This window comes from Danio aesculapii, chromosome 16, assembly GCF_903798145.1.
Source record: "Danio aesculapii chromosome 16, fDanAes4.1, whole genome shotgun sequence".
In the NCBI taxonomy this organism is placed as follows: domain Eukaryota; kingdom Metazoa; phylum Chordata; class Actinopteri; order Cypriniformes; family Danionidae; genus Danio; species Danio aesculapii.
Window position 1 is genome coordinate 17,638,363 of NC_079450.1, and position 22,456 is coordinate 17,660,818.

General features: G+C 35.6%; 2 protein-coding genes across 3 annotated transcripts in view; one reads left to right on the plus strand and one right to left on the minus strand.

The window, feature by feature from the left end:
* The window catches only part of zdhhc3a (zinc finger DHHC-type palmitoyltransferase 3a), a 29,974-nt gene extending 21,418 nt beyond the window's left edge, over positions 1-8,556 (minus strand). For both annotated transcript variants that reach the window (XM_056475027.1, XM_056475028.1), the window contains exons 1-4: positions 8,357-8,556; positions 3,728-4,047; positions 3,384-3,508; positions 3,074-3,170 (exon numbers count right to left, since the gene is read on the minus strand). In XM_056475027.1, the coding sequence (XP_056331002.1) occupies positions 3,074-3,170; positions 3,384-3,508; positions 3,728-4,027 (522 nt within the window). In that variant the 5' untranslated portion in view covers positions 4,028-4,047; positions 8,357-8,556. The remainder of the gene's footprint in view (positions 1-3,073; positions 3,171-3,383; positions 3,509-3,727; positions 4,048-8,356) is intronic.
* Positions 8,557-10,069: 1,513 nt separating this feature from the next.
* On the plus strand, positions 10,070-21,204 carry ebag9 (estrogen receptor binding site associated antigen 9). Its single transcript, XM_056475759.1, has 7 exons — positions 10,070-10,318; positions 10,805-10,901; positions 11,064-11,142; positions 13,480-13,638; positions 14,450-14,557; positions 17,243-17,334; positions 18,956-21,204. Exons 2-7 carry the CDS (start codon positions 10,819-10,821, stop codon positions 19,071-19,073), a joined length of 639 nt encoding a protein of 212 aa, XP_056331734.1. The 5' UTR covers positions 10,070-10,318; positions 10,805-10,818; the 3' UTR covers positions 19,074-21,204.
* Positions 21,205-22,456: the final 1,252 nt, after the last annotated feature.

Consider the following 22,456-nt stretch of genomic DNA (forward strand, 5'->3'; position numbering starts at 1 on the left):
ACAATAAGTCACTTTTAGTCAATGATTTTATCAGCTCAAATTGCCTTGATTTTATGCTTTTAAATGAAACTTGGCTAGATGACAGCTGTAGTGCAGCAGTTCTGAATGAAACAGCTCCTTTAAACTTTGACTTTTTGAGTGTTTGCAGAGCCAATAGGAGAGGTGGAGGCATTGCTGCCCTGTTTAAAGATGTCTATGAGTGTAAACAAGTGTCATTTGGTGACTTTTTGTCTTTTGAATATCTGAGTATAGCACTAAAAGGTGCTCCACGTATCTTACTGATCATTATCTACAGACCTCCAAAATATTCTCCAGCTTTTATTGATGATTTTACAGAGCTGTTATCATTAGTAACCTCTGAATTTGACTATTTTACCATTGCTGGGGATTTTAATATTCACATTGATAATCCAGAAATCAATGCTGTAAAAGAACTGATGACTGTTTTCAACACTTTTGATCTGACTCAGCATGTTCAAGGACCCACACACAATCGTGGACACACTCTTGATCTACTTATAACTAAGGGTTTACACATTTCATCAACTGTTGTTAAGGATGTTGCACTATCTGATCATTTCTGTATTTTCTTTGACATATTGATCACTCCAGCTATTAAAGACAGATCTGTCTCTGTCAGAAAGAGATGCATAAATGAGAACACTAATGAGCAGTTTATGAAGGCCATATCGCTAGCACCAAGTATATCTGCAGACTCTGTTGATTCTCTCCTTGATTTGTTTAATTCTAAAGTTAAAAATGTCATAGATGACATTGCTCCTGTTAAAGCCAAGAAGATAACTAGCAGGCAAAGGGGATCTTGGTCTAGGTCCCCAAGAATTAAAATAATGAAAAGACAGTGCAGAAAAGCTGAGCGTATGTGGAGAAAGACGAAAACTAGTAGTCCATTATAATATCTATAAGGACAGTCTTCGTGCTTTTAATATGGAACTAAAAACTGCTAGGCAGACTTTCTTCTCAAGCCTTATAACAGCAACGTAAACAATGCTCGTAAACTCTTTGCAACGATAGAGAAACTCACAACCCCCCCCCAGTCGGATTCCCAGTGAGCTACTCTCTGAAAGCAAATGTAATGAGTTTGCTCATTTCTTTACTGACAAGATCAATAATATCAGAAAGGCAATCAGCTCATCCAATCAGCCAAATTGTGTCGAAGTCAGATTAACTCAACCACAACTTAAGAAATCAGACATTATGTCCGATTTCATGGTAATTAATGGTCAAATCTTAGAAGAGATCGTGCAAGTTATGAAAACATCAACCTGCAGTCTTGACATGCTCCCCACATCATTCTTTAAAACGGTGTTTACCTGTTTAGAAATGGATCTTCTAAAAGTGGTAAATGCTTCACTTCTCTCAGGGATTTTTCCTAACTCACTTAAAACTGCAGTTGTTAAACCCCTCTTGAAGAAGAGCAACCTGGATAACACCATATTGAGCAATTACAGGCCCATCTCGAATCTCCCTTTCATTGGCAAAATCATTGAAAAAGTTGTTTTTAACCAGGTTAACAAGTTCTTAAACTTCAAGGGGTGTTTGGACAATTATCAATCTGGTTTCAGAGCACATCACAGTACAGAGAGCGCCCTTATAAAGATAATCAATGATATCCGCCTAAATACAGATTCAGGCAAACTAACAGTGCTGGTACTGCTCGATCTCAGTGCCGCATTTGACACTGTCGATCACAGCATACTTCTGGATAGGCTGGAAAACTGGGTTGGGCTGTCTGGGACGGTCCTCAAATGGTTCAGATCTTACCTTGAAGGAAGAGGTTACTATGTCAGTATAGGTGACCATAGGTCGAGGTGGACACCCATGACATGTGGAGTCCCACAAGGCTCGATTCTGGCACCTCTCCTGTTCAACCTTTATATGCTCCCTCTGAGCCAAATAATGAGAAAAAAACAAATCTCCTATCACAGCTATGCTGATGACACTCAGATCTACCTAGCCTTAATGCCTAATGACTACAGCCCCATTGACACCCTCTGCCAATGCATTGATGAAATTAACAATTGGATGTGCCAAAACTTTCTTCAGTTAAACAAAGAGAAAACTGAAGTGATTGCGTTTGGGAACAGAGATGAGGTTCTCAAGGTGAATGCGTACCTTGGCTCTAAGGGTCAAACAACAAAAAATAAGGTCAAAAATCTCGGTGTGACTCTGGATTCAGATCTGAGTTTTAATAGTCATATCAAAACAGTTAGTAAATCAGCATACTATCATCTCAAAAACATTGCAAGAATTAGATGCTTTGTTTCCTGTGAAGACTTAGAGAAACTTGTTCATGCTTTTATCAGCAGCAGGGTGGATTACTGTAATGGCCTCCTCACTGGCCTTCCCAAAAAGACAGTCAGACAGTTGCAGCTCATCCAGAACGCTGCAGCCAGAATTCTGACCAGAACCAGGAAATCAGAGCACATCACACCCGTCCTCAGGTCTTTACACTGGCTCCCAGTTACATTCAGAATAGATTTTAAAGTATTATTACTGGTCTATAAATCACTAAATGGCCTAGGACCTCAATACATTACAGATATGCTCACTGAATACAAACCTAACAGATCACTCAGATCTTTAGGATCAAATAGATTAGAAATCCCAAGAGTTCAGTCAAAGCAGGGTGAATCGGCTTTCAGCTACTACGCCCCTCGCTGCTGGAATCAGCTTCCAGAAATGATCAGATGTGCTCCAACATTAGGCACGTTCAAATCAAGACTGAAATCACATCTGTTTAGCTGTGCCTTTACTGAATGAGCACTGTGCTACGTCCGACAGATCGAACTACTATGTTTTTCTCTTCTTTTTAATTCTTTTATAACACATTTTATCTGCTTTTATTTTATTTTATTTTATTTCTATTTTTACCATTTCTATTATTTGTTTTTTATTTCTCTTATACTTGTTTCTTTTATTCCTGTTTATGTAAAGCACTTTGAATTGCCACTGTGTATGAAATGTGCTATATAAATAAACTTGCCTTGCCTTGCCTATTGTTATGTTGCAGCATTGTTAAAAGTGTGCATTATAAGCATATTTCGCTACTTACTGTGAAAAGCACAAAGTACTTCTGGTTATTTTCCCCGACACAATTGTTAACCCAAGGGCAATGATGATCCATCTTGCGTATACAGCGCTTACAAACACTAAAACCAGATTAAAAAAAAGTGCAGAAAAAGAAGAGAGGAAAGAAAGTCACTAAAATCAGGGAATGACAGCAGTTTATAACTTAATCAGTGGTTTGTAAATTTCTAAAATCATCCCAAATGTAGCACACACTCACACACACACACACAGAACCTATTAATATGATCATGATGAATATGAAGCATCTACGCCTCCATATGCTCCTCTCTCACCTGCAGTGGTGAGCTCTATCTGGCTTAATACTGCAGCACTTGGGACATTTGTAAACCACCTGGCCTGGCTTCAGCTGCAAGCTCTCGATGTACTCCTTGGTGGCATTGCCCTTTGGCACAGCTCCCTAAGAAAACATCAGGCAACTCAGCAACTGCATTTTGTTTATGGCATGACTTCTGCTATGTTATCGGCTAAGTTTCGATACCTACTGAATTCAAACTAATATCTAGTTTGTTGGTCAATAGTTGACATGAATCGCACTGCTAAGTATCATACAGGAATGTATCTTGGCTGCCTTTATCCATGCACAATAAAAGCATTTATTTTTGTGTGTAAAACCTACAGGGTCGGTGCACATGGCTCTGAAATGCGAGGCCAAGGCGAGGAAGGCCAGGCTGTTGAACAGGGTGCCGTTCACCAGGCTGTATGTGAGGTTTTTGGATGGAATCAGCATGACGAATAGCACAACGAACTCAGCGAAGAAGACGAGAAACCAGGTGATGATCGCACACACGATACCACAGGCGTCTTTGATGAACCACATGCTGTTCTGACGCTCATGACAGGAAGGAAGACACTGTGGGGGCTGAAGGCCACTGGCCTGCCTCTCGACGTCCCTGAAGCGCGGCACTGGACTTCTCATCCTACCACAGAGATGCCATCCTGATGAAAACCAGAAAAAGGTGGATAAGAGCCTAAGTTCATCACAAAACCAGATGGCACACTCTTAAAAATAAAAAAAAACTTTCAATGGACGGTTTTGAACAGATTAGGGTTTTTTTTTTTTTTTTTTTTTTTGCCATATCAGCAACAAAGGCTATTTTCATGGCAGGAACATTCATTCATTCATTTTATTTTCGGCTAAGTCCCTTTATTAATCAGGGGTTGCCACAGCAGAATGAACCGCCAACTTATCCAGCATACGTTTTACACAGCGGATGCCCTTCCAGCTGCAACCCATCACTGGGAAACATGGCAGGAACATTTCATTACTAAATATACAATTAAAAACAACAAACAAATGAATAAAATATTTTTTTTGCTAAAAATGTCCTTAAGAGAGTTCATTTAGTAAAAAAGCCTTCTGCAGCCATTAAAAGCAGGACAGTAGAATGTCCTTTACTGTAAGAGGAATTGTGCAGAACAAACACTGAGTGGGGTCTTCACCTTTAAGCAAAAAAACATTATTTTTGGATGTCCAATACGACATCTGGTAAAAATCTTGATCAAATCTATGCTGCGTCCCAATTCGCATACTATCCGTCCTAAATGGTATTTGAAAACAGAATTAGTATGTCGCAAATCTTAGTGTGTTGAAAAGAGTTTGCCAAAGGGGATGGTTTACTATTTCCGGTCAAAATTTTAAGTGTAGGGCGATGCGGTGGCGCAGTGGGTAGCACGATCGACTCACAGCAAGAAGGTCACTTATTCGAGCCTCGGCTGGGTCAGTTGGCATTTCTGTGTGGAGTTTGCATGTTCTCCTCGTGTTCGCGAGGATTTCCTCCATAAAGGTGAGTTGGGTGTGCTAAAATTGTTTGTATGAATGTGAATGAGTGTGTGTGGATATTTCCCAGTGATGGGTTGCAACTGGAAGGGCATCCGCAGCGTAAAACATATGCTGGATTAGTTGGCAGTTCATTCCGCTGTTGCGACCCCAGATTAATATAGGGAAAAATCCGAAAAAGAAAATGAATTTTATGTGTAGAACCATCTATACTCTAACTGCTGATATTGCCCACAATACATTGCGCGTTGGACGTGAATTCGATTAGAACTACAAACGCGGTGAAAAGTGTAAATAAACACAAACATGATGTAAGACCAAAGACGCGCTTCGGTAAAGGTGTTTGTATGACTGTTAATTAACATCAAGTCAACTGGAAAATATTTAAATCGCGTTGTCTGTGTTATATTTCATCTGCAACAACAATACTGAACTTAAAGACATGTTTGGACATTAACGTCTGAATACAGAATCATCCAAAGACCTGAGGAGATTTCTCTGCATGAAAGACTCATGAATGGCAGATGAACCTGATGCTGTTTCTCCAATAAGCAAAATAGGAATAGGAAATAGAAATAGGAAATTAAATATGAAAGAAATGCGGATGATGTGTGGATGATTGACAGGGCTCATAACTAAGCAACACAGCGATCTGTTAAAGAGGAAGTAGTATGTCCCAAAGCTTGCATACGCTTCTGTTACACACTTAAAAGTACTGTATATATTTTTCCTTCACAAAAAAAAAAAGTAAATACTTTCAGGGCGTAGTAGAACTAAGCGAATTGGGACACAGCACTAGTCTTAAAACGTATTAAAACTCTGTTTGAGATTTCAGGTTGTATTATTTCATACTATTTGTTGTTTTTCAATGCATCCCACTCCTCCTGCCACTTATTTAAAATGTAAACATTAATAAAAGGTGTCATCTCTGAAGGAGTAATTTGACATTTGTTCACCACTCACTTCAAAGCTTGTTCTGAAAAGAAACATTTTTCTTATTGTGAAGAACATTAATCTAAAGAAATTAACTCACCTTTTAAAACAAAAAAATACAATTTTTATGGAATGAAAACTTTCCAAGTATGTTAAAGCTTCTGCATGGAACCCTCAACAGACCATTGGAAGTTTTTTATTTTCTCTGGATGTCCAAACAACAGCAAACCAACAACATCAGTCACTCGGTAGCCTATTAATAATGGTAAAGAAGTTTATTATGTATTAGATTAGAAGCCTTGACCATTTTGTTGGGAGTGCGGTGGCTGGTATTTAAATGTTTCTGTCATGCAACATTGCATTTGGTGCAGACTTAAGGTCGCTGGAATCTTGTCGCGTTGCATATTGTTAGTACATGGTGTTACGTGTTTTGAATTATGTGTTTGAGTAAAACCTAATTGTGATTTTATTTAATGTGTGATTACTGAATATATCCTCCAAATTTTAAATATGGTTTAAATAAGGAGTTTTTTTTAATCAGAAAATAACTAAAGGCATGTTTTCAGAAGAATACTAACAGTTTTAAAAATATATTAAAATATACTTTTTTAGACAACAAAATACCAATGTTTCAACTTCAGAAGGTTAAAAAGATTAATATTTGGTGCAATGACCCAGATTTTTCAATTGAAAATGTGTTTTATTCTGATCAATTTGTCATTTTCTCAAATATTTAAAAATCTGACTCAACTTTATAAAAGTAAAAAAAATATATATATTTTTTTTTTACTATATATATATATATATATATATATATATATATATATATATATATATATATATATATATATATATAGTAAAAGTATAAGTATGAGTAAAAGTGCCAAAATTCTGTTACTTTAAATTAGTTGTTAACGATATGTTTTAAATTATGTTGACTATTTTTCTAACAAATTTTTACATTATTTTAATATACATCTATACTTCTAGTTTAGTTTAAACTTTATTGTCCGTTCTGCTTGGCACAGAAAGGATATATGTCTTTAACACAGGATTTAAGACACTAACCACATACATACAACCAAACAACAATCACACAATAGCAACAATCATTAAGACAACAACAAATTATCCTAAATTAGCCCCATACATATTATTGCAGATGATTCTTGACAACCGATTAATCCAACAGCAACTGCAATTGGGATGAATGACTTTTTATAAGCATTTCTTCGGGCTCTAGAAATTAAGCCTGCATCCTGATGGTAACATTTCAAAAGCTGAGTTAAGGGGATGTGTATTGTCTTTAAAAATCACAACTGCTGTTTTTTCCATAAAGAAATAAAATCGAATCTGCAGCGAATGTTGTTTGTTACCAGTTATCCTATTTGCCTGACTGATAATTTGCGATAATTTCTTCTTCTGTTTAAGTGTTACCAAGCCATAAAACCCTATTATATGTGAGAACACTCTCTATTAATGATATATATGCCATGTTTAAAGTCTGTGTACTAACATTAAAACTACTTAACTTGCGGAGGAGACTGAGGCGCTGACTTGCCTTCTTATAAACAGCCTAGGTCTCAAACTCAATTCCTGGACGTCCGCAGCTCTACACAGTTTTGCTCCAACCCTAATCAAACACACCTGATCCAACTAATCAAGGTGTTCAAGACTACTTGACACTATTATTAAGCAGGTTTGAGTTGGAGGTGGTTGTAGTTAAACTATGCAGAGCTGTGGCCCTCCAGGAATGGAGTTTGAGACCATTGCTCTACATTATTATCAAAATTCAGTTTATTGTCAATAATTGTGCCTAAATACTTAAAATTTGACTGGTTTATACAATCTAGTATCTACTTCTCTTGTTTGACTTCCCAGACATAGCTCTTTTGTTTTTCCAATGTTAAGATGTAATGAACTTTTACATATGGTTTTTGACAAAGAGTGAGAGAAATAAGCTTGAGATCCTCTGGTTTTGGAGACACAACAGAAGGTCATATTTAGTGGACGCAGCAGTATAGAAGCAGCAGCAGTCTCTCAGATACAGCCACTTGAGCACAACCAACAATGTCAACAGAGGACACACTGTAGTTTCAGTCCTTTTCTCTTTCCTTAACGGCCCACAAATCAATACTACAACCAACTTTTAAGCCTAATGCTGGCATTTCTACCTACTTGTGTTCATACTGACACAGTAAGGCATTGTTCAAGAGTGCCACACAGTATTTATCTCTAGCATTATGCATTTTAAAGTGAGTAAAATTCATCATCTTCACCAACCAGCACAGAATGTGGTTTAATAACAAGTCAAAGCAGCAAAAACAGGATAGATAGAGTATCACAATGGCGTAATTACGCATTGACTGTGCCAAGACATCTTCAATTACACATAATATCCAAATGTACTGTTTACTATATGATTAACGTTCATAAAACAGTAATCTCTTTGCGTTATTGTTAATATGAACGAGATATTCAATTTAATAAGCTTGTGTATTGAAACCTGCGATACCTGGCCACGGCGATACTCACATATTTGGCGACACTGGTGCTCCTCGCGTTTGTTCGCCCAACCCAGGCCGAGAAGATCCAATAAAGCATGGATCACACTAACTGGGGGACACGCTCCAGATTAGTGTTTTAACAAATAAATCAGTTTTACCCGAATATTGCACGGGGGCTGATGAAATGCTGCATTTTTGTGCGGTGGCTGCTCCTCCCTTCTCTGGAGAAACTGATAACCACACCTCCCTTCACTGGAAGCGCAACCGGATCACGATCCGACATGGAAACCACTACTGAAAACTGAATCATTAGACAGCTGAAGCGTTGTTTTGTAGGCTGAAACTTGATTTTATTAGGGGCGCTTAAAGGTTCAGAAAACAGAATATCTGCATTCAGATTTTGGTTGTTTTTATTTTACTGGATGTATTTAAAAATATTTAAAGAGTAGATAGTCGTATAAAATAATTACTTGATAAGAATTCAAATCTAATACACAAATGTTTATCAGTAAAATTACCCCCCTGAATCACAGCCGTTCTAGTAAACGCGAATGATCGTGATTGGTTCGTCTTGTTCAGCGAAGAGAATTGTATCAGATACCTCGTGGTACCGCCATCGAACTGCACACTGAAAACATTGATTGAAAATATAAAATGAAAAATGTTAATATAGTAGATTATTTTTTAGACTTCCACACAAGACAAAATGGAGATTATATATCCGCTCTGTTAACGTTTTTTAGACTGCGTTTAGTGTGGCAATGTCTAACATTTCTATTAGTTAAACCAAGTAAACTTGTGTTTTGAGTATTTAATAATGCAATTATATATTCTTATTCTTAAATATAGACATAAGCAAATATGAACATAATATAAATGTAATAAATAAACAAAAGTATTTACGTACTGATGCTGAACCAATGTGAATAACATAATACTGTTAGCTGAGATAGATAGATAGATAGATAGATAGATAGATAGATAGATAGATAGATAGATAGATAGATAGATAGATAGATAGATAGATAGATAGATAGATAGATAGATAGATAGATAGATAGATAGATAGATAGATAGATAGATAGATAGATAGATAGATAGATAGATAGATATGACAATAAATAAATATAATTCTAAAATTACAGTGTTCTGTCATGTCTTTACATGACAATTAAATATTACAAAGTGTTTGACATAGTCTAACAAATGTAAGTCACAGAAAGAATGTCACATTAACTACGCATATTAATTTATATAGAGATTTTCCCATAAAAGTACAGACTTTTATTGTGTGGTGTGGCTGAAAATTTAAAGCGTCCCTTAAAATGTGCGCAAAGACCCTAACGTGGGTTGCCAGGTTGCAATCATCATTCAGTCTAAAACCATTTGTGAACAAAAAAATTTATAATTTGACAATACTTTATAAATTACCATTAAAATCTACTTTAATAATTGTCAGTTATTTAATATGTCAGCTTTTCTAGTAGAACAATGTGAAGAACTGCATTCGTACAGAAGAACTCTACATGGTTTCCTGTTGTTAATATCACTGATCTGTGGAGCCCAAATTCGAATTAATAGTATTTTGTGCCTTTATCTATGTTTCTCCAGTAGCTCACAAATGTTACTTTTATTTATTTTGCTGACATAAACAATAATTTATTATTGTGTTTATACATAAACACATTTAAACCCTGTAAACTTATTTTACTGCGTCAACCTGGCAACCCGTGGACTCCAGTTCCCTGTTGGCGTGAGGTGATACAATGAAGGGACGATGGCTGCCCGCATCAGAGTAATATGGATAAGATCGACCGCCGTGACAGCCTCTGTTCATGATGGTTCTGCGCTCCTGAACTCTTTCTTTGCCAAAACACACTAATCTCCCCGTTTCGTCCCATCTACAGAGTTCAAGTGTTGTATTTGCATCAGTCTGCTAGCCCCGTGCTATGATTCTGCCCACATCAACTGTCTTTTATTGACCTGACCGGTAAGTAAATGGAGAAATCTGAACCATATCGTTACTCATTTTTGTATACAAGTTCTGTTAATGAAAACTAAAACCAATTAAGATTATTAAACAACATACATTTTCAGTTAGCTGACTGTACATATACGTAAGCTAACATTAGCAGTTGCTATTGCAGTTCATTTGCTTCCTTGATTGTTTGCTAATAAAGGTCAATATGGGTACAACAGAAGCATATGTTGTAAATACATAAATTATTTAGTTTTTAACCCCAGGACAGAAAATTTACAGGTCCTGCAAATACAATTTATGCTATTTTTTGTTCAATTGGATTCTTACAGGACCTTCCTATTAAACATATGTCTGAAATGATTATGTAATTATCTTAAATTGTTTGAGTTTTGTTTGTTTTCTATTTTGAAATGTTAAATTAATTCATTTTCCCTGTGTTCTCTCTCTCTCTCTCTCTCTCTCTCTCTCTCTCTCTCTCTTTTTTTTATTTTTCAGATATCACTCATAACATGGCCATCACACAGTTTCGCCTTTTTAAAATATGCACCTGCTTGGCATCTATTCTTTCATTTTTTAAAAGACTGATTTGCAGGTGAGTGTAATTCTCTTTTGTTGATTTGTTTGTGTGTTTACCTTGTAAATTGTCAGACTGAAGCATTAGATATATGAAGATCCAGTGAATGTGTGTCCTTTAAAGAAGTGACTACAATTTCTTCTGTTAAGCTGTTTTGAATGTTGTGTTTTGGTTTCATAGGACTGGAAGGTCACGTAAGCTGAGCGGGGATCAGATCACCCTCCCGACCACTGTTGACTATTCCTCTGCCCCAAAACAGGTGAGACAACCATGTTTGTAGAGATTGAGGCTCACAAAACAGTCAGGATTTTGAAGTGTATATTTTTCACAGAGATGTCTGTCTGACTGTCAATTCAACCCACTTTATTGGCATGACATATATGGGTATATATTGCCAAATATACGTAGCAGAAAAAACACAACACAAATAACATCCATCCATCCATCCATCCATCTATCTATATGTCTTTTAGTGGTGTAACGGATCACAAATCTCACGGTTCGGATCACATAATGGTTTTTTAGTCACTGATCTAACCATTTTTCGAATCAGCCATAAAGGGGAGGAGACAAATGTAATTTGCTTTCCAATTATTACAAAAACAGTACTGCAAAAAACTTTTGGTTTTAACAAACAGAACTTAGAACCTGTGATTTTATAAAAAATATAATAAAGAAATAATCAGGCGAATAAAAGAAAATTGTAAAATATCCAGTAGTGTGAAAAACTCACTGTTACTACTACTGTTGCTGATAACGCTAAATGTATAAATCTAACATTATAATTTGTACAAATCATATTTATTTGTAGTCTAATTTTTAATAAATGATTCAGTCATTCACTCATAAACGTCATGTTTCATTGCTAAATGTGTCATTTTTGAAGAATTATTCAGTGGCGTATTTTTGATGGCTGTTTGTCACCATCTACTGGTTAAATAATGCAATTGCTGCCTACAACTTTCATTTTTGACCAGCAAGTTAAATGTATATGACGGGGGTTTTAATCTTTACCATAAACATCAGTGGTAATATTGAAACTATAAACTCTTATCCCAGTACTCCTGTGTTATTTGACTGTAACTTCATACCTCAAAAGACCCCATCTCTTTCTTGATTTTTGCGTTTTCAGATTTGAATGCGACGATTAGAAGGATTAATAAACTTATGCATATCACCATCATTTTTACTTTTTGTTGCATGGTTGTTTAAATCCTGATCTTTTGATGATCAATCGCGCAGCTTACACTGAATGCATTGATGCAGGTTAAACAAGTAGTGACAGAAAACACGTTTAATGAAACCCACCACATCCCGAGTTACCCACCACAACATCTTCCAAGATCATTACATTTTACAGGAATGACTAAATACTTATATACATGTGATTTGAATGAAGCCAGAGGCAATCTCTCTGCATCATAGATATTTCAGGTATATATTTTGCACAGAGATTTCTTTCTGACTGTCCGTCAATTCAGTTCAGTTCACTTTATTGGCATGATATATATGGGTATATAATGAAAAAACATTCATAGCAGAAAAAAGACAACATAAACTCTGTCTGTCTGTCTGTCTGTCTGTCTATCTATCTTGTTCGCATTGGTTCAGCATCAGTACATAAATACTTTTGTTTGTTTATTGGCATTTCTATTATATTGAAATTTACTTATTAACTTATATTTGTCTATTTATCTATAGTGTCTGAGAACTAGGCATCTGTTACATAAATTTATGCAAAAAAATTCACAAAAAATGTAAATTCATAAAAACTGGGAAGTTGTATTTACATCTTATGATGCATAGATTTGTAATAAATGCAAGGGGATCTAATCTTTAATCTTCTGAATAACTTTTTTGTCAAAATATGGATGAAATAAGGTCAAGTGTAACATATTTATCTAAAATGAAACAACACACTTTCTGGCAAATGGTCAAGGTAAAAGTAAATTTGATTAAATATTAATGCCATAAAATTATTCTTGTTCTAAATTTACCTGACCACATATTTTTTAAAACTGACATTTTATTGTACTGTAAATCATAGTAAAAATGCATTATATTAATCCATAATGCGTTTATTAAATAAAAAGGTTGAAGGTGATTTTTGAAAATGGAGAGATAATTGTCCTGGAACTGGAAGCTGCGTCTGTTTTTTTTTTTTTTTTTTTGTATTGACGCAGTTCCTAGAGAACTGGAATATTAAATAAGAAAACGGGGCGTGGCTGTTTTTTTTTTTTTACTGCGAGCTGATTGGATGAAGTAAAGTAGGCATTTCATTCAGAAAGATTGGGAAATGCGTTTCGTGAAAGTTATTACAACCTAACAGATTCCTCCTCTTCACCATTTCTGTTTGTTGTCAAAACTGACAGTTGGAGGGGTGTGGTCAAGTAACCACGCCCAATACCTCAATACTTATGCAATCTGAGAATTTAACTGAAAAATAAAACAGGAAGTGCATTTTCAGATTTTAATTATAGATTACAAGAGCAAACATTTTTTTCCTAATGACAGGCACAGATGAATTGTTCACCACAAAACTTCCATAGTACTTTAACTGAGTAAATATTTGTTTTTTGTTTTGTTTGTTTTTCAGCCGGAGATTGAAGAGTGGAGCTCATGGGATGAAGAAGCACCCACCAGTATCAAAATTGAAGGCGGTAATGGGATAGTTGCACCTCCACAGAATCAGGCTGAAGAAGAAGAACCGGACTATTTCAAAGACATGGCTCCCACCATCAGGAAAACACAAAAAGTAGGCTCATTATTGGGGGATGTTACGTTTGCTCTTATGCTATTGACATTTACTGTATTTATTTCTCTGTCTCTGACCTACTTTTGTCCTAATAACTTTCTATCTCTTTTTCTCTGCTGGTTTCTGTATACAACAAATACAACAGATATTTTTCACAATTCTAAAAGTGATTGGAAATGAAATCTTATTAAAATAAAATAATTTTATAGATCAGCGATTATAGATTCAAGAAGTGAATGAGGTTTTGTCAATGACACAAATATATTTATATACAGTATTTTACATTTTAGTGTAACCACTGTTGAATAAATTCAACATTAAAAAAAGAAAAGTATACTTTTATTTAGCAAGACTGCAATAAACTAATCAATAGCAACAGTAAAGATCTTTTGTGATGTTGTAAGACTTCTACCTCAAACACATGATACTCTTTTGATGTTTCATGGCTTTTATAATAATATTTAGCACCACCACTTTTTAAAACTCCAAATCATCACGATTGACTGACTTCTGAACATCATGTGACACTAAGACTAGCATAATGATGCTTACAATTGAGCTTGGCCGTGACAGGAATAAATACATTTTAAATTTGTCATAATATTTCAGAATATTACTGTAAATACTGCGTTTTGATCAAATAAAAAGCAATCTTGGTGATCATAAAAGACTACATAAATTTAAAAAAGGCAAAAATATTTTAATATTAGTATCTACACTATATTTAATATTATATTATTTATATGTTTATATATTGTTTAATATATTTAATTATTTTTGCTCTTTTTTTTTTTTTTGTTTTCAATTCCAGATTATCTTGAAGAAAAGGGAACCTCTGAATTTCTCTATGCCAGACAGCTCCTCAGGTTTCTCAAGCCGACTAGCCGCCACTCAGGACATGTCTTTCATCCAGCCCGCTGTGAGTAATGCAAAATAACATGAATCACTCGGTTATTATGAGGCTTATTAACACTTTAGACCAACACAAAGGGATTTATTGGTTTATGTAGGTAGAATGTCTGTCTAATGTGTTGAAGCATTATTATTATTATTATTATTATTATTATTATTATTATTATTATTATTATTATTATCATCATCATGTCCCGATTGATTGTTGCTTAACCACATGTTTAACAGATGTATAAGACAGCATAAAGTATTCCTGGCAATTGTTCTTCTCAATATCATTCTTTTTTCGTAAAACTAAAACAGAGGGGAAGTTCAATTTAGGCAGCAGTGAAATTTTACTAATGCACGTTTTTTATACAATTCTTATTATGCATATGAGAAATCTATTAACGAGGCCATTTGAATCAAATATTAGCAAAATGATTATATTTACACCAGCAGCATAATGTCTAAGTCATGAAGAGGTGTTTGTACAGCAAAATACAGATGGTATTATGATCAAATGACCCTTTAATATTTACAAAAATATAGCTTTAGTAAAAATAAAGCACTTACGGACATATATTTCAACATTTAAATCAGCCCCAGAAATTATATGCATGTGTGTTACTCTTGACCTCACACTGAGAGAAACCGGAAGTAACCCGGATATATAGTACAGTCTATTAAATGAGCAGTATGTGGCCCAACAAAAGTATGTTTTGTTGGGCCTTACCTCAATATATTTTGGACGTCAGTTGCGGGTCGGAGGGAGGAGGAGGGGGGACCGCAAATGGCCTGTGGGCCGGCAGGTTGAGACCCCTGCTTTAAAGGGATAGTTTACCCAAAAATGGCTGCTTTTTTCCAGCATTCTCAAAATATTTTGTTTTGTGTACGGCAGAAGAAATTCATAAATGTTTCAAACCACTTGAGTGGTAGTAAATGTGAGGATATTTTAATTTTTAAGGTGAACTTTGTTTAAAGGTGCCATATACAGCATTGGTTTAATAAAGTAAATTGTTCACTGATATCTACATAGCAGGTGTATGGCATAATTACACATCTAATTTTACAGAAACACAATAAATTAACAAAAGATACAGTTAAACATACCTTATGCATCTTCGAGGTGGCTCTGAATAAATGTATAATCTTTAAGTCCTGCATTTTGCGATTTGACACCATTTTGCAGTCGTGCGAGTCATGCAGTCGTTGTTCAATAACGCATAGTAAACAATCAGCATCTCCCGTTTTCAAAATAAAAGACCCACATACATAGTAAGTTAAAATAAACTCAGTTTAAATAGATAAGGGAGGGAAATGATAATTGTTGTCGTTGTGGCTTTTCAAACACAGCCTAAAGGCTTGTACACACCGGGGCGCTTTTTCATTTGCGTTTATCGTCAGTGTTTTTCGAGAAGTTTTTCAAGCGATTTTCACTGGCGTCGAGCAGAAGAGTATGCAAAATCACTCCTTGCTGTTAGATGGTGCTACACAACTTTAAACTTCTGACATCCGCTTGTAACACAGAAGAAGAAGACATAAAGTTGACACGATTGTTGTCAAAGAGCTTAGAATCAGTGAATTTATGCTCTTTGTTGTTGTTTAAGTTACTGGCGATTCAACAAGCATGGATGGATCAAGTAACAGCTCCAGCTCTAGCGATGAAGAAATGATTATTGTTCACCAGTGCAATAAGCAGCTCCACGTTCATATCGCCTCTGGGCATCTTCTTCAATGTGCACTCACATTGACAGTTTTTGCGCGGCGCGTCAAAAAAAAAAAAATACGAGCATGAGGCGTTTCTTTAAAAATGACGCTTTTACACCTAGCGTTTTGCGCGTTAGTGTGCACAATCACATTGGCGCCCTTTATTTAGTCACAAGGCGTTAAACGTCGACGAAAAACGCGAGCAAAAAGCGTCCTGGTGTGAACAGGCTTTAAGGTGTGCATATTAATGATCCCAGAGCGACATCAGTCGGTGTTTGGCTAGTGATGGGTAGCGACTGCTGGTCAGGCCCAGAAGATGTAGAACCTGACTTTATAGTACATGCATATGATGAGGGTGTGGCCCGTGAGTCACGCAAGAGTCTGTTTTGTGTTCTGATTGGCCTTTTGTCAACTGGTGTTTTACACTCGTGGAATTTACACGAGAACGAGGAAACAATGGTGTCTGAGGCTTACAGTGTAGTCATTTAGATTTACTGATCTCTTATTATTCGACTATGCCTAGTTAAATGCAGGTTTCTTTATAGGGCACCTTTTATGATTGCATGAACTTTTTTTCTGTTGGTTTATTTAAGTATGCAGGTGTGATGTGGGACAATAACACTATATAGAATGGATGGAGGAAATCTATAGCAAATTCACACTTTATATTAACGCAAAGATTAAAGAACAGCATATTGTAGAACAGCTGCAGCTAAAATGCTGCATAATATACACAAAAATGCTGACAATTTTCTATATGAGCTATAGGTTTCATACTGACATGTTGCAGTACTCTTCTTCTGTTTTTAAAGATTTTTTTAACATGACAAAACAGAAATAAATTGTTTTTATTGTTATGTTTTTGACATCGCTAGCTTAATAATAAATTTACTCATGGATTGGTTATAACTAGAGATGTTATTTCAGGAAGCTGATTTTCATGAGTTATCAGTGTGAATGTAAACATGTTTATTGAGAAAGCTGTGTTTCTGCATGTCTGCAGGCGGAGCTGGGGGATCTGGACACCTGGCAGGAGAACACCAACGCCTGGGAGGATGAAGCAGATGCAGCTTGGGAGGCAGAGGAAGTGCTGAGGTGAGATGGTTGATTACGGCTGAATCTGTGTGTCCTTAAAATAAACATGAAAGACATCTTCAATTTGATCAGTTGTTTAGAGTATATGATAAGCTGGCTTTACAGAAATACATGGCTATATTGTCATGTAGACCATTTTGTGTTTGCCTAAAATGAAAAAAATTATAATAATAAAGGTTTTCAGAAATATTTTGCATTCATTTTAGACCACAAAACATCAATCTTTTTACTTAGTGAGAGTTAAGAGGTCAATATTTGGGGGAATATCCATCATTTTCAATCACAATAAACTGAAACATTTGCTGTTCTGACCAATTGCCATTTTTTTTGAAAATTAAATGCTTTAAATGATATAATTTACAATGTTCAGAATAAATATTTTAAAAATGAATATTTTTATCCTTTACTCTGGGAATAGAGGCAATATTTTTGGTGCATTTAAACAACAGTTCTATTAAAAAGTTACCCCCAATAAAATAAAAAGAGTTTGGTCAACTAACATCTTTGGGAATGAAAAGATAATACAAAAAGTTATAAACTAGACAATAAATTAAAAAAAAAAATGTATTTCTTGACATTTCTTGTTTATCAAAATTATATTTTTTCCCTAACTTATTAATTTCGGTGTACTAATTTTTGGACTGTAATCTTAAGTTTTTTTGATAGATCAGTTTCAGTTTGCTTCTAATAATATCTAATATTTATGCACAAATATATTATTGTAAAGCATCCTATAGAAAACTTGAATTTAAAAGAAAGAGATCTGTGAAGGGTGTACTCATTTATGCTCAATATTTCTTTTAAGTTTCAAATATTTAGCGTTATCACACCTTTAGAGAATAAAATATATCATAACATATATTTAAACCAAAGTTTTATGATTGAACCTTTGAATAGCTGTCTATTTTTATTTTATTACGATCAAATCTCCATTTATATAATTGAAAAAATTATGCAAATATAATGATATATGGGAAACATAAAAATTCCTAACATGGTAGAACTAAATGGTTTTTGAAAGGTCATGTGATGCCAAAGACTGTAATGGAAATTAAAATTAATTTATTTTAAAATGTTTACAATATTTTTTTTGTTATATAAATTTAATGAAAAGTGAGCTTAATAGAGTCAAAAAAGTAATTGATTTTTATTACAATATAATAATAAAGTCGTAAAAGTTCAAAAGTCTTGTAATAACCCCCAGTAAAACTCCAGGTTTTTTTTCCAATGAGCTTTTCAATGAGTTTTCAAAAAAGGGTTAAACAGTGCAGCCATATGATACATGGAAATGCTTGGAAATTGATTTAAAAGTAGTAAGGAGTTTAATATTTGGTAACTAGCAAGTAATGCGCAAATATCGCTGGTTTCAGTTCTGTAAAAATAGCAGAGGGGAAGTGTGCAGTCTAGTTTATTTTTATCCACTAGGTGTCAGTGTACAAACACGGTTGATTCAGCCTGCACTGCAATACTGAGCTACTGTATCACATCTATGATATTATCACAACATATTTGAAAGCTTATGATTGTTTAATGAAATGAATATATTTACATGTGTTAATGTTTGTACTGTAATGTGCACAAGAACCCAGTAATAATAGCTTATTTATGTTTCTGAACACAGGCAGCAGAAGATGGCAGAGCGAGAGAGACGTGCCATTGAGCAGCAGAGGAAGAAAATGGAGAAAGAGGTGCAGAGAATGATGAAAAAAGAGCAGAAGATCGCTGTCAAACTCTCATAACATTAACGCAGCGCACCGGACACTAAACCACAGCCAAACAACTGTAGATTGGACATTTTTACCTGGTTTCATTCCATCTGCCACACTGCTGTCTTCAACTCTGTTATGGGCTATTTTTTTAAAAGTCAGGTTGTGTTTTTTTTTTGTATTGGATGGAAAACAGCACAGAGAACTACTTTCTCCTTTCATTCTTGAGTTATTGTGACTGTTCTTACCATGTGCTTGATTAAATAGAAAAAAACACAGTTTTTTATTTCAGTATTTATAATACTTGAACAATTTTTCCCAAAATCATAAGGAATTCCATTTCTTTTTTTAATTTTTGTTGTTATTTTTTGCTTTTTTCCTATCTGTTTTTCTTCATCAGTCTTGTAACTGTACTTCAAACACTGGATTTCACCAAATAGTGGTGATTTCAGTCAATTTAATTTATCAACAGATTTATGCAACTTTAAATTTGTCTGTCAAATCCGTTACCCTCCTGTTTACCTGATAATTATGGTCTTTCTAAAGACAAAGGTCAGCATTTGATAATTAATAATTATTTACATTTATATAGCGCTTTCCTGGACACTCAAAGCGCTTTACACATAGGGGGAAATCTCCTCATCCACCACCAGTGTGCAGCATCCAACTGGATGACGCGACGGCAGCCATATTGCGCCATACTGCACACCAGCTTATTGGTGGAGGGGAGACAGAGTGATAAAGCCAATATGGTATGGCCATGTTGGACAGAGACCAGTGGGCAAATTTGGCTAGGATGCCGGGGTTAAACCCCTACTTTTTTCGAAGGACATCCTGGGATTTTTAACGACCACAGAGAGTCGGGACCTCTGTTTAACGTCTCATTCAAAAGATGGCGCTCACTGAGCAGTAAAGAGTCTCCTTCACTATACTGGGGCGTTAGGACCCACACAGACCTTAGGTTGAGCGCCCCCTTCTGGCCTCACTAACACCAACTCTGGCAGCAACCTAGCTTTCCCATCTGGTCTCCCATCCAGGAAATCTAATATCTGTTTTTCTTCATCAGTCTTGTAACTGTACTTCAAACACTGGATTTCATCAGATATGGGTGATTTCAATTATTTTAAATTATCATCAGATTTATGGTACTTTAAATTGGTCTGTCAAATGCGTTACCCTCCTGTTTGCCTGATAATCATGGTCTTGATTATGAATAATCTAGAAGTTTCTAAAGACAAAGCTCAGCATTTGATTATTAATAATTATTTACATTAATATAGTGCTTTACACTTAAAGCGCTTTACACATAGGGGGGAATCTCGTCATCCACCACCAGTTTGCAGCATCCAACTGGATGACGCGACTGCAGCCATATTGCAGCAGACAGCACACCAGCTGATTGGGGGAGAGGAGACAGAGTTATTAAGCCAATTATGATATGGGGATGTTAGGAGGCCATGATGGACCAGTGGGCAAATTTGGCCAGGATGCTAGTGTTAAACCCCTACTCCTTTTTTTTTTGAAGGACATCCTGGGATCTTTAACAAACACAGAGAGTCGTTTTAACGTCTCATCCGAAAGACGGTGCTCCCTGAGCAGTATAGGTTCTCCTTCACTATACTGGGGCGTTAGGACCCACACAGACTGCAGGTTGAGTGTCCACTTATGGCCTCATTGACACCACTTCTGGCAGCAACCTAGCTTTCCCATGTGGTCTCCCATTCAGGTACTGACCAGGCGCTGCCCTGCTGAGCTTCAGTGTGTGACCATGTGAGAGTTGCAGTGAGCTAGCTGCCGTCAGTTGGAAGGCAGTGAGTACAGTGTGTACTGAGGCTCGGCACTTTTTAGACGTGGGTTGGTTGTTATGGAAACACTGAAATTTTAAAATACCCAAAATTGGCAAGCAAACCATCCTTTATCTTAAGACGGTGTTTTACTTATAAGAGTGTGTTACTGAGAAGAGCATTTTTATTATTAATGACGAAAACAACAACAACTATATATATATATATATTGATCATTTTCCTTGATTCAGTGAAGATGACACTAACGGTGGTGCTGAAATTAACCTCTGCATGCTATGAATATTAAGGAACATGAAGCCATGAGAGCCACAGGTACTGAAATCTATCAAAAAAGGAATAAAATCACACCTTTCGTATCATTTTATGTTCCCCGCTCGTGCATTCTCATCACTTTTTAAGTAGGTTTTACATTTTTGCACAATCCAGCCTTACCTATAATAAACATTTGGATTTGTTTTATGTTTGATATTTATTTGGAGGCTTTCAGAATCTTCTTTGACCTTTGATTGGTCTTTATTTTAACGTAATCAGCAATATAAGACTCTTCTGGATCTATTTTTACCCAGACTGTTAAGATGTTCACTCATGAATCTGCCTCTGGAATGTGTGTGTGCTGTTGTATGATTTGTGATATTGAAGGTCATACATATTGTCCAGAGCGGTGTAATATTCCAGCTCTGAGTAAGTGATGTCATAATCCCCATCTGCCTCCCACAGCCTGACCCACTTACACAGAGAGAGAGAGAGAGAGAGAGAGAGTGAGTGGAAAATCATCCAGGACTGAATTAAGCATTCTTCTGCAGCTTTATGCCCATCTTCATGGCTTGGTTTTCACAGATTTGTCTCTGTAATCAGGATTTCTGTTCATGAAATAAAATGTATATAAGCAAGATTTTTGCATCGGACACATTCTAAACACATCAACAACATATCATAATATAAGGAAGAATATATTTGAGTGTTTTTTTGAAAAATTCATTATAAAATATGCAAAACATGGCAAACAAATATTTGATACAAGGCATTTTGGGCCAGTTTTTGTTATTCTTTTGAAAATACTAATTTCCTAAATATATTTAAAAGCAATTGAAATACAGTGCATGCGGAAAGTATTCATAGCACTTCACTTTTTTCCACATTTTTTATGTTACAGCCTTATTCCAAAATGGATTAAATAATTTTATTTCCTCGAAATTCTACACACAATACCCCATAATGACAATGTGAAAAAATATTTTTTTGAAATTGTTCCAAATTTATTACAAATAAAAAAGCTAAAAAAAATCACGTTCATAAGTATTCACAACCTTTGCCGTGAAGCTCTAAATTGAGCTCAGGTACATTTATGATCATTCTTGAGATGTTTCAGCAGCTTAATTGGAGTTCACCTGTGGTAAATTCAGTTGATTGGACATGATTTGAAACAGCATACACCTGTCTATATAAGGTCCCAGGGTTGACAGTGCATGTCACAAACCAAGACAAAGGAATTGTCTGTAAGCCCCCGAGCTTCAGAGTGCTCTTGACCTCAGACTGGGGCGACGGTTCATCTTCCAGCAACACAATGACCCAAAGCACAACGCCAAAATATCAATGGAGTGGCTTCACAAC

Excerpts from the sequence above, each read along its gene's own strand:
- ebag9 (XM_056475759.1), top strand. The coding sequence starts at position 10,819 with ATGGCCATCACACAGTTTCGCCTTTTTAAAATATGCACCTGCTTGGCA. Across the intron at positions 10,902-11,063 it reads TTTAAAAGACTGATTTGCAG|GACTGGAAGGTCACGTAAGC; the intron begins GTGAGTGTAATT and ends TTGGTTTCATAG. Across the intron at positions 17,335-18,955 it reads GAGGCAGAGGAAGTGCTGAG|GCAGCAGAAGATGGCAGAGC; the intron begins GTGAGATGGTTG and ends TTCTGAACACAG.